The sequence below is a fragment of the Delphinapterus leucas genome, chromosome 2, assembly GCF_059928025.1.
Source record: "Delphinapterus leucas isolate spDelLeu-1000000601 "Yukka" chromosome 2, BTC_Dleu_Yukka2, whole genome shotgun sequence".
In the NCBI taxonomy this organism is placed as follows: Eukaryota; Metazoa; Chordata; class Mammalia; order Artiodactyla; family Monodontidae; genus Delphinapterus; species Delphinapterus leucas.
The window spans coordinates 146,407,869-146,424,924 of record NC_143130.1 but is presented as its reverse complement, the minus strand read 5'-3'; the positions used below and the strand labels follow the sequence as shown (position 1 = coordinate 146,424,924).

The 17,056-nt window shown below is 39.9% G+C and overlaps 1 protein-coding gene across 1 annotated transcript; it reads right to left on the bottom strand.

Moving 5' to 3' along the window:
• Nucleotides 1–3,155: 3,155 nt before the first annotated feature.
• Nucleotides 3,156–16,513, bottom strand: CCDC196 (coiled-coil domain containing 196). The gene is made up of 11 exons (XM_089906273.1): nt 16,162–16,513; nt 15,905–16,057; nt 14,520–14,616; nt 13,435–13,485; nt 11,625–11,702; nt 11,339–11,422; nt 10,756–10,815; nt 10,175–10,385; nt 6,763–6,813; nt 5,354–5,409; nt 3,156–3,589 (listed from the first exon to the last, which is right to left on the bottom strand). The coding sequence occupies exons 1-11, from the start codon at nt 16,209–16,211 to the stop codon at nt 3,470–3,472; spliced, it is 1,011 nt and encodes a 336-aa protein (XP_089762399.1). The 5' UTR covers nt 16,212–16,513; the 3' UTR covers nt 3,156–3,469.
• Nucleotides 16,514–17,056: the final 543 nt, after the last annotated feature.

The following is a 17,056-nucleotide window of genomic DNA, read 5'->3' as shown; positions in this document are numbered from 1 at the left end:
TTCTAGATTAAAGATGAAAATAGCAGACTGTTGTTGTTGGCCTTATTTCATTTAGGAAAGAAGTATGACAAACATTACAAATCACTTTGTGGTCATTGCAAAACAGCAACTTTTGGGGGTGAAATGTTAGCAAATATTCTTTGAATAGCTAGAATGTAAAGGTAAAATAAATGAGATAAGCCACAAAAATAGTACTACCCAAGATTATGGTTATTAAATGTTTTACTGATGGGATAGAGTTTTCCTCAGTTGAATTTAAAATTGAAAAGTATCTCCCAAGTACAGTCAAGAGTATCAGTGATTTTATTCTGAGAGAAACATAACTGGAATATTATGAGTATAAATAAAATTGTAATGTTTCAGTGCCATAAATATTTTCTGATTACTAATTCAGTTTTGCTAATAATTTGATTCTGAGATGGGAATGCCCTAAATATAGACATTTTCCAACCATATTGGAAGGAACAGCCCTCCCTGTAATTTAAACTAATATTGGATTTATCAGTGATTCTCTTGGGAGTTTGGGTATCTTGAATGAGTCTCTGATCTGTTGGGTAAGTTGACCGAATAAATTTGTACCCACAAAGCTGAGATCCATATTCTGGACTTATCAAAATGCAGACACCCAGGCATAGCCAGCCAATCGAACTGATAACTTTGCACTGCCATATAGGTGAAAGTCGGAATCCAATGTGAAGTCTTAAAGACAGTAGAAAAAAAGGCTATAATATTTCAGTTTTGTGCTTTGAAGAAATTGAAAGATTTGGAACATTTGAGGGAAAGGTGATAAGCCTAATAATAATGAACATACAATTTCAGTACTTTAGAGATGGCAAATGGTTCACTTTTTAAGAAGTTATACATCTCTGCTAGCAAGTGAATTGTTTATTTCATGCTTTGGTTAACAAAAAAAAAAAATGGGAAAAAAGGTCAGATACTCATCTAAACCCATTTCAGTGGTAAAAACAAACAAACGAAGACCATGATTTTAAAACATTTGAATGGTGTTCTTTTAATCCAATTTTTAAAAGGGGAATCAAAGGCCTTGTGATTAAATGATGTATTCCAGATAGTCAGTGGTACAATCAGATTTTATTTTCCTGAATTTTGTTCTCATTGCTCTGTCTAATCCAATTGACTTGGAAAATCTTTCAGGACTGCTAAAGCACAGAGGGCCTAGATGAGAACAGATGTGGCTTTCTTGAAACAGAATGTGGACTATACACTCAGCTAACTCAGTTGGTAGAACATGAAACTAATTGTCTCAGGACTGCAGAGCCTGTTATTTTTGTGGTCAAGAGAGGAAAGATATGAGTTAAATTGGAATATGAATTGGCAGTAATAATACCAGGCTCTGGTAATTAGCTTAACTGTTACTGTGGGGCAGTAACATGTGGGACTTTGGACACCCTTTCAACATATCTGAACTTCAGTGTTCTCTTCTGTAAAGTAATGGAGATTTATACTTGTTTAAAGTCCCATCTAATGCCCAAATTCTATGATTTCATGTAAAGTTTTCCAGTCTGAAAGTACATTTTTAAAAATCCGCCTTTAAAGCAACCTTTAAAAATGTAAATTGACCTTGGGAGACGGAAGATTTTTACTTAGTTGGCTTACTTTACTCATTACACCATACAAGGGATTCCTACAGGTAATGAAGTGTTTTGTAACAAATCAACTTTCCTCATATTGACATGAGATAGGAAATTAATGACAACTTAATTAAAGAAAAGATCTGAAGATCTCAGGGACTACAGTATGATCCAGTGGTATCATACTGAAACAAGACAGGGTGTCAATAGACCTGGGACTTTGGAATTAACTTTCTGTGGCCTTATGCCATACCTGAGGCTCTATCAAATCCCAGGTACTGTGTTAGGTGATCAAAATGAAAAGATGAAGAAGACACAGTCCTGGGTCTCAAAGAGCTCACAGTTTGGTAAGGGAGATTAATAGCTGGGTAAATAAACAATTGCAAGATAGTTTGCTAAGTGGTATGGTAGACGTAAGGTAGCCTGAACAATGATTCTGAAACCTGGCTTCACATAAGAATTTCCTGGGGACCTTTTTAAAAAATACAGGTGCTTTTACCCTCTCTCTCAGAGATCATAATTTTTTAAAAAAATTTTATTTATTTTTGGCTGCGTTGGGTCTCCATTGCTGCAAGCGGGCTTTCTATGGTTGCGGTGAGCTGGGGCTACTCTTCGCTGCGGTGTGTGGGTGGGCTTCTCATTGCGGTGGCTTCTCTTGTTGCAGAGCACAGGCTCTAGGCACGTGGGCTTCAGTAGTTGCAGCACATGGGCTTCAGTAGTTGTGGCTTGCAGGCCCTAGAGTGCAGGCTCAGTAGTTGTGGTGCATGGGCTTAGTTGCTCCATGGCATGTGGGATCTTCCCGGACAAGGGGTTGAACCTGTGTCCCCTGCATTGGCAGGCGGATTCTTAACCACTGCGCCACCAGAGAAGTCCCTCAGAGATCATAATTTACATGATCTGGAGAGAGGCTTAGTGAATTGGTGTTTTTAAAAGCTCCCAAGGATATTCTGATACACAACTAGGATTGAGAATTACTGGGATAGTAGAAGGGCACCAAACTTGGCCCTTAGGTCAAATAGGCAACAGTCAAGCAGACAAGAGGAGAAGAATTTTTCAGACAGAGGAACAGCTTTGTGCAAAGGCATGGATATAACAGAACTCATGGTGAATCAGGGGAACTGCAACTAGTTCTGTGCAGCTCACTGTAGATGTATGAGGGAAGGGGGTTACAGTGAAAGATGAGATTGGGGATGTAGGCAGGAGGCAGATCTTTATGTGTTTTGTGAAGGAGTTTGGACTTTATACTGAAGTCAAGGGGAAATCAGTAGGGACGTAACATGATCTCATTTCTCCTTTCGAAAAGATAGTTTCAGTGGTGCTGGGGAAGATGGATTAGAGGGGCTGGAATCAGGGAAACTAGTTAAAAGAGGGTGTGGTAATCAAGGCAGGAAAGAGAGCCTGAACTAAAACAGTGGCACTGGGAAGGCAGAAGATATTCAAGGAATAGATAACAAGGAGGCAGTATCAACAGGGCAGATGGGTGTGGTGGGTGAAAGAGTAAGAGGAGTCTATGGAGTATTATTTCCTTATTTTGTAACTACTTTTGCTCATTTGCTAGTGGAGGATCTGCTCAGAACTAAACACTTCAGAGGTGGAGAGAACAGATTTTTATGGACTTGTTAACAACATACAGTGTGGTTTGAATCTAGTCATTTCAAAAATCAAAAGCTATCAAAATAATCAGAGGCTGTTTACAATCCCTAAATGACTAAATTCCTGACACGCTTAAGGCCAAGCATCTAACTAGTATTTCCACCCATTGTGGAGGGGAAAGAAAGTGGAAATAGCACTAAAACGAAGGTTTGAGAGATTTTAATTAACACAAATGGCTGTACCTAGTCTTTAAATCTGTCCAAAGCAAAGGGAGTGAAAGCTTTCTAATCCTTCAGCGCTTCTTCTGGCCTTGACCTCAGAAAAAAGAGCCTCCCTCTTCCTTCATCAAACTGACTTCCTTTAGCTCCTTGTTGTTCTGTGTAGGTCTTTGCGCCCAGAATTCTCTAAGACAGGAAAAAACAGAAAAAAATGACAGCTAAAGCACCAAGTGTCCTGGCACTCACTTTGCAAATCCTCTAAAAATATTAAATTAGAATACTAAAAATATTAACAAATGCATTCCAAAATTCTACACCCACTATCTATTCAAGCCTTTGAAATGATTTCGAAAACCAAAGTAATTTTCACATTAGATTCACTTTTGCCAGTAGTTGCTCTGCTCATAGTTGCAGTGTCCATGGTACCTGATGGGGAAAATTAGGAAAATGAGAGCTTTCTTTGAGTAAAAAACCTAGTTTTATTTTGAGTTGCAAGGCTATTAGCATTCATCATAGTACCATATCATTGTAGGACTGACTCTGGTATTAGCATTGATGTGGATTTTCTAATTGTTGTTTTAGAAAATAACTTCATCAAACAATGTTTTTAAAGTTGAAGTGGCAAACCTTCTTTTTTTTGGTGGGGGGGTGGGTACGTGGGCCTCTCACTGTTGTGGCCTCTCCCGTTGTGGAGTATAGGCTCCGGACACGCAGGCTCAGCGACCATGGCTTACGGGCCCAGCCGCTCCGCGGCATGTGGGATCTTCCCGGGCCGGGGCACGCACCCATGTCCCCTGCATCGGCAGGCGGACTTTCAACCACTGCGCCACCAGGGAAGCCCCAGCAAACCTTTTTTTTCTGTTGAGAGCTCATGTCCCACAGGACAAAAAAATCGTTTGAAGATTACATCAAGTAAAAACAATTTTATTTGAGAGCCTACAAAGTGTGCTTCCAATACAACTTTTAAATGAAGAAATGAGATGATAAATCATGCACATATCTGCACACCCTCTGGTAACCCAGGCACACATTCCACAAAAATGGCTAACTGTGGACAGCGGAGAACAAACAAAAGATGAAAGTGGGGGTTGGGATGAGAAAGAGGAGGCAGAGAGAAAGGCACAGACTGAGAGAGAAAGGGAGAGAATAAAAAGGGAAAGAAGGAGAATTGTAGGGTGCTAAATAGGCTCTGTGGTGAGTCAGTCCTAGGTGAGGGCTGCCAGACTAAAATATAGGACACCCGGTTAAATTTGAATTTCAATAAACACCAAATAATTTTTAGTATATGTATGTCCCATGCAATAGTTGGGACATATTTAAACTCAACATTTATTGTTTATCTGCAATTCAAACTTAACTGGGGATCTTCTTTCTATTACCTAAGTATGACAACCTAATCCTAGACAACCTTCTGCTCTCCTGATTGTGTGATGCAAAAAAGTTTAGAATATATTGTCACTCACTGAAATAATCATAATATCAATACAGGTACAGTTTACTTTTTTTTCAACCTTCAAAATTTATATTTAGGAAAGAAGACTTTTTTTCTCCCCTGGACTTCTGTGGAGTTTTATAGGAAGTGAAAGAATGAGCTAGTTTAGACATTAACTTCGGACTTCCCTGGTGGCATAGTGGTTAAGAATCCACCTGCCAACGCAGGAGACACGGGTTCTATCCCTGGTCCGGGAAGATCCCACATGCCGTGGAGCAACTATGCCCATGTGCCACAACCACTGAGCCCGCGTGCCACAACTACTGAAACCTGCACACCTAGAGCCTGTGCTCCACAACAAGAGAAGCCACCGCAATGAGAAGCCTGTGCACCACAACGAAGAGTAGCCCCCACTGCCTGCAACTGGAGAAAGTGCACGCAGCAACAAAGACCCAATACAACTAAAAATAAATAAATAAATAAATAAATAAAAAGTTAACTTCATGACCTACTAATACCATGAACCGAAGGCTGACATTCAAAAGGTTCAAGTTGCTGCAAGGCTTGAAAAAGCCTGTATTTGAGGGCAATGTTATTTATCAAGGACTCAGTTTGGAGCCAGCTGTGGGTTTCCACCCCTGCCTTTCAGAATTTTAGCCTAACACTACTATTTTCCTTTCAGCAGCACCTGCTGGAGTGTATTCAGCCATCAGGAGGAGTAATACTAAAGTGAAGCAAAGGTTGAAGCTGGGGAGAATGACTTGGTTTCAGAACAGAGGGAGTTATAGAATAAATAAGGTCTCAAGAGTATTCATTTCCCACTGCACTGGGCTTTCATCTGAATTTATAAGTGTAGCAAAATATTCACATGCAACCTTCAGCTTCTTAAAAGAGCTCAAGGAAATGCTAAGAGTTGGGGTGGGCGTTTGGGGGTGGGATAGGGGAGGAGAGAAGAGCAAGGCTGTCAGAATCAAGTGTCTTATCACCAGTTCTATTATTATGGAAGATAAACCTCTTCTTTAAATACCGGCAGATGTGATGGGAAACAGCTGAATTTAAAGATTGCTTCGTGCCTGTGCGCTCTAAGATAGGTGACTGCCAAAGGCCAAGAACTGCTCTCTTGACTCTACAGAATTCTGGGTAGGGCTGCCGTACACTCTGGGTCAAACTGTAATTTTATACTCGTCTGGAAGTAAATCCCTTCAAATGCGACCCGTCTCTGGAAAGACTTCACCGTGGCTGTAAAATATTTTTCTCTTCTATAAGACTAGGTGATGAAGTATGCTAAACCGATGAGACTGACCTGGCTAATGATACATACAACCTGGGCCTCAAGGGAATTTGCACGTAGGGATTGCTTGAAGTGTTACAAAGTCAGTATTAACACAGGATTATATATATATATATATATATATATATATATATATTTTTTTTTTTTTTGGCAGTACGCGGGCCTCTCACTTATTGTGGCCTCTCCCGTTGCGGAGCACAGCCTCCGGACGCGCAGGCTCAGCGGCCCTGGCTCACGGGCCCAGCTGCTCCGCGGCACGTGGGATCTTCCCGGACCGGGGCACGAACCCGTGTCCCCTGCATTGGCAGGCGGACTCTCAACCACTGCGCCACCAGGGAAGCCCCAGGATTATATTTTGCCAGCCAAACAGATCACACCACTGCAATGCAGCCAACCAGCACACAGGACAATCGATGTGGGAGGAGGAATTCTTGGCGAGGAGCAGTGCGATAACCCTCCCTCTACTTGGAAATGCCTATAGCAGAAGGGCCTGTACCCTGATTTGCTGGAAGGTGTGTCCAAAATTCCATTCAATCCTTTAAGACAGATCTGTGAAATTCAATTCTTTTGAAACTAGAGGAAAAGGAACATTATCCAGGAACACTACTAAGTGCTTAAACTTCAAAAGGTCCCCACCTTGCGCAATTGCCTGATTTTTTAATTCCTTGTCCTGATCGCCTGATTTATCTGTGGTAGAAAAAAAACAAACAGTATTAGGGATTGTGGAGGGCGGGACAGTGGCTGTTTTTGGAATGGAGGACACTGTTCCATTCTCCCCAGCTTCAACCTTTGCTTCACTTTAGTATTACTCCTCCTGATGGCTGAATACACTCCAGCAGGTGCTGCTGAAAGTTCACGGAGTGGAATAATAGGTACAGATTTTGCAGCAGAATGCTAAATTTAATACGGGATAATCAAGGCTGCCAGTAATACACCTCAGTGTCACAAAGCATGGCAGAAAACACCAAGAGATCTTTTAATTTTTTCATTTGATACATAAATGTAGCACATTTTGTCCTAAGGGCAATAGAAGACTGATGGCTCCTTGCAGGTTCCTGAATTACCACTGTTTATGGACTAAAGGCCTGGATGTGATTGGTGCCACCTACTGGGCTAAATGAAGAATTACAAATCTGTCAACCCCTTTTGGAAGTAGTATTTCTTTTGTTACTGAACAAATTAATGTTGGGGGTATGATTCTTTACTGGGAGGATTATACATTAAACAAGTGATAAGCTTGAATTCAAATCATAGCCTTTAGTTGTGGAAGAGTCATAAGAAATCACATACTGGAACACTGTCACTTTATAGCATATTTTAGGAGGTGAACTTTGGATATGCAGTCAGAAGCCTGGCTTCTCTGAACTAGTTTCTTGTTCTATAATACCTACCCCATAGAGTCATTGTGAGGGTTACACAAAACCATGTTTTCAACATGCTCTATAATATGTTATGGTTGCTTTAGATAAAGAAAAACACTGAAACAAAATGACTGGTCCAGGACATCTAAATGGTTAGCCTCAGAGTAAGGCCTGCAACTCATATATCTGACTCTAAATCCAGTGCTTTTCCCAGTAAATTGCTATTTCCCAAAATTTGATGGTGAGATGATTTTAGGAGGCAACTGCAATAAATTTAGGAGGTGCTGGAACACAGCATTAAATACTATAAATCACAGTGAGAAAATTATTCCTTTTTTGATTCTTTCAAACTTGACACCTTGATGGCATCAAGGAGAAGAGTTTCAGTTTGGTGCTGGTTTTCTTTAAAACTCTCTACATCTTGCTGATCTCACTTCCTAATAAAGATAAAACAGGTCTTAGGGTTCAGCACTGTGTTAGAATACTAAAATTTTGTTCTCAGTATACTTATTATGTTTACTTTCTATTATAGAAAACTACATCTGTTTTTCGTTTACAACACATATTACTGTTGGTAATAATATCTTAATATAACTACTTTAAAAATCCCTCTACGAAGAAAACTAATATTTCTTTTGTTTTCTTTTCAATAATTAAACACTAGGTTATAAATAGGTCAATAAAACCAAAATCTAAGACTTAAATTTCATATCCACTTGGGCTCAGACAAACTCAGAGCTTTTGTATATGTGTGTATTAGAAAATGAAACTGGTCTACAATCCGTGCTCAATGCATGTGCAGTCAATAACACACAAGCAATGGGTCACGCATGCCTGTAGCTACGTGCACTTGTGGTAACTGAACAGTTTAGTGTCCTATCGCTTAATACTCCAGAAGCATTAGAGGAGAGAAGAGAAAAGAGGATGTCGATCTGTGGGCTGTTCTAGTTCAGAGTTCAGAGATTCAGTGTTCTGCAAGCAAGGGAAAAAATATCTTCCGCAGTGATCACGCTGAATGGAATCTTTCACTATTTTCTTGGCTTGATTTGAATCCAGAGTGAAAAGATTTTTGGCTCCTTACTCTATGGATCCCTTGAGATGACTTTCAGCTAATTTTAAATGAAATGAGACGTGGATCTCTCGCCCTCATAACGCTCCCCTCCTCTATCTTTTTAATTTGCATATTAATGACTTTATACTGCTTCTGGTTGTATTCCAGGTTCTTATTGGAGAAGAAAACCTCAAGCTTTCTGCTTTCCAATTCTTATCAGAACAACAGTTAAAAGAGAGACATGAATGGAACACTGGCTGAAGCATAGGTAGTTCCTCCAATCATCCAGATTTTCTAAATTTTAAATATGGATCAAGTCAGACCAACAGAGTGCTATGGACCTGGACCAAATCATCTTGAGCTGATCCATCACTTTTTTAAAAAGTTCACATCAGGGGCTTCCCTGGTGGCGCAGTGGTTGAGAGTCCGCCTGCCGATGCAGAGGACACGGGTTCATGCCCCGGTCCGGGAAGATCCCACATGCCGCAGAGCAGCTGGGCCCGTGAGCCTGCGCGTCCGGAGCCTGTGCTCCGCAACGGGAGAGGCCGTAACAGTGAGAGACTCGCGTACCGCCAAAAAAAAAAAAAAAAAAAAGTTCACATCAATAATTTCTTATCAGATTGTGCCAAGGAACAGATAAGAAACAGCCTAGGAAATTTAGATTCTGAATTTATTTTAGAAATATTTTTGAGGACATTAGCTACTATGACACACATAGAGTGTCCTGTTCCCCTGATGAGGACCTGGAAGAGAAATTTCTCTCTCATTTCAGTACCAGTAAAAGCTGTGTTTCTTCTGAGAACTTGGTTTATTTTTATTTTGTGGACGCCATAAATTCATGTTTCTTTTTCGGGGAAATTCATAACCAAGACTGAAGCCTACCTGTACCAACTGTATGGTACTTTCACTACACATTTTTATGTATTTACCTGGCTTCAACTTATTTTCCCTTTGCCTTGATTTAGTCATCTGTTTATTTGATCTTCATGCTGTGTGTGATTTTATAAGTTATTCAAGCCCTTATGGAATATGATTGAGAAGAAATTAGAGACATACATATTAATACTGATAACACATTGGCATCCCTTAGCCATGATTTCTTATTGCATGTCTCTTTTTTAAATTACAGAGTTCAGATTCATAGATCCATGAAAATTTAAGAGCCCTTTCTTCCTGTCCCTAAGAAAACCATTCCTTTATTTTTTTATGATAAGCTATATGATTTCCTCTAATGATGCCATAAATCCTTTGGGGTGGGGAAATGGTGAAACTCCCAGAGGAATATCTGGATTGGTGAAACTCACAACCATTGTTGGATGTCTCTTTGGCCTTCTATTCTGAAGTAGCAGAGTCTATTCCAATAAGATTTGTGAGATCAAACTACTCTAATTCCTAAGAAAGGGGACGAGGTGAGGAGAAAACTGATATTTTATCAGGTGTCAACTATGTATCAACTACATATGCTAAGCACACAATATATTACTTAGTCTTTACAAAGGAAAATTTTATTTCCTCTAGAGGAATCCTTATCTTGATATAAGAGTTTCAATGTAATAATAATGATGATGATAGTGAAAACATTTTTTATAACACCGCTAACTAACTTACTGTGTGCCAGGTATTGTGTTATCGCTTTACAGGTAATGGGATCTCCAATGTAAAACCAAACAAACCTCAAATTGTGTACCTATGATACTCCACCTACCTCGGGACCCATGAAGATTAAAAAATGCTTGCTTTGGCTCAAAATTCTGCTGTATGTACAGTGATAACTTCAGATCATTGGGCTTCTGGTAGTTCTTCAAGGCTTCAATTCTCAGCGCAATCACTTTGCCATTGAAGTCATTCTATAAGAGAACATTTTTCAAAACTACTTATATAGTATTGACTTCTCTAAATCCACTATTACCTGAATCCTTTTAACTCAGAAGTTTAAAAATGAACCTATCATGCTCAGTCTTTAAAAGTGGGCAGAAATTATGTGTGATTTTTTCCCCCCATTTCAAATAGGACAAAATCAAGATCATAGGGAAAAAGTGCTATACTCAAGGTGAAGCTGGAGATAGGTCTCTTCAGTCATCTTCCCACAAAACATTGCTTTTAGCATGACAATTGGTAATCCAGATGAGAGGATCAGGTTTACCATTAGGAAACTAAAAGCCTCTATATTGCATGAATGAAATTGTACCCTGTGTCCAGCCTTGGAAGACTTAGTACCTGAATGAAGTTAGCTTGTTCCTGATACCTGACCCATTCCATTTTCCTCTGTTGCTTTTCCTGGTGGAAGAAAGAGCCTCTGGTGACAAAGTAAATTGAGATCAGAAATCAGTTTTCTCAATATGCTGCAAAGACTTTATAGCAAAATTATGGTGTCATAGATTCACTAATATATTGGTTTCAACTGCAGTCCTCTTAATTGGCATCACCTGTACATCCCACTCTCCCAAAGCTAAAAGCTAGAAGAACAGGATGTTTTCTATCAATGAGTTGGCTGCAGGAAGATTAGATACAAGCATAATATCTCTAAATAAATGTTCAAAAACAAATTAACAAGTGTTTTGACATCACATAGCTATTTCAAAGTTGTCATTATTGGTACAGATTTTCCCACTTTGCTCTAGCTATCATGATTTACCAGAAACTTGCCGTGTCACTGACTCAGATGTAATACCCCAAGGGAACCAGATCTCCTATAAAATTTTGTATCAGTTCAGGAGCACACTTAGGCAGATTATTGCTACATTAAAGATTTCTAATCTATCAGCTCTAAAAGCCACTACTTTCAGAAAGATCATACTACCTTCCTTATTTCCTTCACTTCCTCTGCACACAATGTCTCCAGTTCATTCTTGGTCTTCCTAGATGATGAGGGGGTTTGGGGAGCCTGGGAAGAAAGAAGAGAGCTAAAGGAAAAGGAGGTCCCAGGAAAGAAATGCAATGTCTTAGCAGACAGTAAATCCAATATACCCTTAAGGCCCAGATCCTTCCTATCTCTCTACCCTAATCAGTCCTGATTCTCAACGGGCTGTTGCCATCTGTGTGACATCAACAACTTTGAAATTCTGAGCACCATGCAGTCCACTTGCCTTTCTGTCCTGTAAGTCTGCTTTGTTCTTTATCTGCAGTGCTTTTTGTTGATCACTGAGTTCTTCTGTGCTGAATGTCTGTAGAGAGACATTTTGGCAAAGCTTTAAATTACTGGGACTTCATGAGGGAAGTGGAAAGCCAATGTCAAGGCTTTTGGTTCCTGCCAGTCAGAAAACTCTCAGGGCCTGATATGAAAAGTGTACTACCAAAGGAGGTTCAGAATGGAATGAGCCCTTCCATCTGGTCTTTTGAGTGAAACTTATAATAATAAAAACTATTAACTGAACCTTTATTATATGTCAATCACTACTGTAAGCTACTTACTACAATTACTTATTTACTCTACTACATTACAAATGTTCTCATTTAATCCTCACAGGACTATTTTTACTTCCATTTTATAGATAAGAAAACTGAGTCTTAGAGAGGTTAAGTCATTTGTTTAGGGTGACTCAGGTAGGAAAGTACGGAGCTAGAATTTGAACCAGATCTCTTGGACTCTGAAGTCTGTCTTCTTAACCACTAGACATACGATCTTGTCTCTCTATTTCTCATTGTCTAAAAGTATGGGGAGGGAAAGTCAATCACAAGCTCAGGTATATGGACATCCCTTATACAAAGTCTTTTGGGAGCTCTGGAGAAACTGGATTTTGATAGAGGAATGATGCTGGCATATTTCCTATCACTAAGACTCAAGAACTCAGAAACTAAAACTTCTCACAACTCATAGAATTGATTTGTAGCTGCCACTAAGAACTAGGAGCAGATCTCAGTACAAGATGCAGGGCTTGATAGTATCCTAATTATCTGTGGAAAGGTGAGATGGAAAAAGCAGTCAGCGATCACACTCACACCTGTTTATATCACAAGACAATCTGCTATTCAGGTCTCATAATTTGTGAAAAAGCACTTGGATCCCAAAGCCTTAGTCCACAAAGGAATTTCTACCCCTGCTTGGTTCCCCAGCAAAAAAATTTAATTTATTTATTTAATTTATTTTATTTTTTATTTTATTTCCCAGCAAAAATTTTTATTTCTACCCCTGCTTGGTTTCCCAGCAAAATATTTTTATATTAAACAATGCTGTGATTATTGCAAAGTCAAAGGGGAATTAGAATCAGGTATTCATTCATTCAACTTACATTTATTGATTGTCTACTATGTGTCAAGCATTGTGCTACATGCTAGGGATCCCAAGATGAACAAAGCAATCAAGATACTGGAGAAGCATGTATTCCAGAACCGGGCAGGGAGATAAGAAACAAATAATAATAACACAATAAAATTTAAAAAATAGTGAGCTTATATTATAAAAAGTGCTATGGAAGACATGAACAGAATTGTATAATAGGAAGGGTGTGTGTGTGGGGGTGATGTCCTTTTTCAGGTGGAGTGAATAAGGAGGGCTTCCCTGAGGAGGTGACATTTAAGCGGAGACCTGAAGGATGAGAATGAGCCAACTATAAGAAAATAGCATTACAAAGCCCAGGGATAAAGCAAAAGCAAAAGTCTTTAGAAAGGAAAGGTCTTGGCATGTGGAGACCGGTGTGGGAGGGGAGGACTTCTATGAGAGGAGACTAGAAAGGTAGGCAAGAGCCAGACTATACCTGGAATGGCTGTAAAGGGTTTTCCTAAGGAGAGTGACATTATTTGATTGTTTTAAATAAGATCAGAGAATGAATTGGAATGAGGCATGGGTGGAAACAGAGACATGAAAAAATGAGGATGTAGACCAGAAAAAAGGGAAGCTTCTTTGCATTCTGGTTTGTAAGACAGATACTTTCAAGAGATCCTTAGAGGCACACATACCTTGCTCCATAGCATCTCCATTTCCTTCCGAAGCATCTTGTTCTTCCTTTCCTGGTGGAGAGGAAAAAGCAAACAAATAGAAATATGTGTTTGTCTAGTCATTAAAGTTGGAAGAAATTACTAATAGGGGGACTAAGGGGTAGGGGCATAGTAAACCACAGAGGAAGGCAATAAATGGGCCTAGCCCCAAACCCAGGAACATGAGAGATGAGATTGGTGATGATGATAAAAAATAATAACAATTTGGAATAGTAACTTTAATTATGGTAATTGTGGTATATCAATATAGTAGTGAGTTTCTCACACTTGAAACACGTAAGATGTTCTGATCATATGGCAGTTTCTTTGGGGCTTAGACCACTAATTTTTAATTTTTAAGATTTTTTATGTTGTTAATTTTTAAAAATAAATTTATTTATATTTATTTATTTTTGGCTGTGTTGGTTCTTTGTTGCTGCGCAAAAGCTTTCTCTAGTTGCTGAGAGCAGGGGCTACACTTCATTGCGGTGCGCGGGCTTCTCATTGTGGTGGCTTCTCTTTGTTGCGGAGCACAGGCTCTAGGTGCGCGGGCTTCAGTAGTTGTGGCTCGGGGGCTCTAGAGCACAGGTTCAGTAGCTGTGGCGCATGGGCTTAGTTGCTTCGCGGCATGTGGGATCTTCCCAGACCAGGGCTCGAACCCGTGTCCTCTGCACTGGCAGGCGGATTCTTAACCACTGTGCCACCAGGGAAGTCCTATATTGTTAATTTTTAAAAATCTTGAAAGAATCTCTCAGACCAAACTCTTTCCTTTCTTTTACTTTGGTTATTTTCTATTTCTTCTGAAATGTGAGGGGTTAATATGCTTGTATGCATTAACCTTTAGATGAAAAATTTTTCAAAAGTCAAAAAAATAAAATTTTTGCTAGCTAGTTCTTATTCTTCCCGACATTTCACCTGACTCCCTTTGGTTCACCCAGGACTTTTCTAGATCAAGGACCTATGAGTGTTGGAGCACCAATGCTAGAGATGAGCACTCTGTCTGACAGCAATGGAATTGAGAGCCCTGTTCAGAAGGCCATTCCCTGGAGTGCCCACCAACCTCTTACCAGATTCTGCTTCATCTCTTCTGCTTCCTTAATGAGCTCAATGACTGAGGATTCACCATTCCCCTTCCCTGCCATGATCTGCCTCATGATCTGCAGACTAGAAAGAAGACAGAGATATCACAAAACATAATACTTCCTAAAAAGAAATATTAATATTCCATGACCAGTCAGAAACTGCTCTACCATGAGAGGGAGATAGGGGCTGCAATCACAAGATTTATGGAAGTCCTTCTAGACATAGAAGGTCTCAAAAAGACAATTTCATTCCTAATTGACGTTTGCCTTAGGTATGTGCTCTATAACAAATTCTGTGCTCTGTAAGGCTCAGAACTTAGGTGTCCAACAGCTAGTGAGACTCCTCTCCACCCCTTCAGAAGAAAGTTTTGTTATATGACTTTTGGGGTAGAAAGGGACGTTTTTTTTGCCTCTGTGAAGAAGGAGGTTGAAGAACCTCTTGTCTTAAGGATAAATCTCAGAACTATTCCCTACCCCCATCTCTGTTCATCTCCCCTACTTTACTTCTCCACATAAAAACATTTGAGTTAGTTGGAGAATCCACTCATATCCTTATGGTAGCCTCTAGAGAATCAGGCCATCAAGAAGTTTCTGATAAAATCCAAATATCCAATCTATGACTGTAAGAGAGGATATTCTTTAAAGGTATTAATTAACTTATGCTTATGCTCTTTGTGCTTTTCCCTCTCTATTTATAAGCAAAGAAGCAAGCCTTTGTGTTCTCTTGCCCTGAGAGGGCTGAGTTTCTCGGTTGTAAACAGCTGGTGCTTGACTACAACAACTTTCTGCCTGGCTTTTGCTCTCCAAAAGTCTGAGCTCCCTGAAAGCTTTACGGTAGGGTAGAGAATGAAGGTAGACACATTAAGGTGAGATTCTCTGAAACTAGAAAGGAAAAAGGGGGTTGGTGGATCCCAAGAACAGTGAGTGCCCTAGCAAAGAGTTAAGACCTCAACTGCCTAGTACATTTAGTAAGGCCAGACCATAATCCAGAGGACTCTGATGCTCAGAAATGATTACCATTTCACTGTGTGGCAATGGAAGAACAGAGTCATTTATCCTAAAGTGATTCCACAAACATGAATGAGGAGCTATCTGTGTGACCATGATGGATTGAGGATAGTAAAGTCTCTTAACAGTTTCTTGGGAAGAAAAGTAATAACTGTAGCCCTGTGAGATGAGCTGAGTTATATTTAATTCTACTAAAAGAAGAAGGATTCCTTGTCACCCTGATTTTGTGGTTACATTCTTTTAATTTACTATAGCTGAAGGTCTAAACCTTTTAAAAAATGTAAATAATCTTTGCTAAATCCTATGGATTAAAGTTCTCTTGCCTTTCCCCTTCTAGGAAATCCTGAGAAGGGAACACTTACCTTCTTTGTCTTTCCTCCAAGTTAGACATCAACTTCTGGAATAACAGCTTGTTCTTATCTTCTAGAGGTTTTAGCATCTCTAGCAGTTCCTGCTTCCTTAGTTTTAAGTCCTCACTCGACTCCTTCAAGTAGTTGTCATCTATTTTTGGACTTCTGTGGGAAGAGACACTATATTTGCCTTCAGCCCGGGCTAATAACAGAGACCCTCTTTTCGTTCCTGGATAGTTACCACTTGGCATCTTCCGTCAAAGACTCACCTTGTTTTGGAAGATAAGTAAGATCCTGGAGAGTTTGAAGCACTTGTCATCTTGAAGGAAAACTTCTACTCTAAGAATAAGAAAGGTCTTCTTGAAAATATGTGCCTTCTTGTTCCATTCATTTAAGTCATCATTTTTGTGCTGCTGTTCTTGAAACTCCTGTTTCATTGGACAGATTTTTAGCTACAGGTTGAGGTCACAATGGCACTAAGACCACAGATTTAACAGGTCTTTTAAATAACTCCAACATCAGAGACAGCTTGTTGACTGAAAATACTACTAACTACATCTGAGCAGTTCTTGCCTTAGCTTTAACCAATGCCAAAAGTTTTATTCTGAAGGTTTTGACTGAGTAGGGTAGAATCATAACACATCTATATCATGGAATTCCTATTGTGTTAGAAAATGATGGCTTGTCAAAAATAACTCATCAACACCATCTTCCGTGGCAATTGACCTCCATGGAATGCCTACTATATGTAGGGCACAGCACTGGATTCTGTGAATAAGGAAAAGATAAAGACAAAGCATCTGCCTCTGGGAGACTTAGGAGGAGGAGGGGATACCTCTAGGATACTTTTAAAAAAAATAGAGGCCAGGGCTTCCCTGGTGGCGCAGTGGTTGAGAGTCCGCTTGCCGATGCAGGGGACACGGGTTTGTGCCCCGGTCCGGGAAGATCCCACATGCCGCGGAGCGGCTGGGCCCGTGGGCCATGGCCGCTGAGCCTGCGCATCTGGAGCCTGTGCTCGGCAACAGGAGAGGCCACAGCAGTGAGAGGCCCGCGTACAACAAAAAAAGAAAAAAAAATAGAGGCCAAACTGACAAATACAGGTATGGGTATAATATTGAGTAATATAATACATGAGCCAATTGTCATTACTTTCCTATCTTTTTA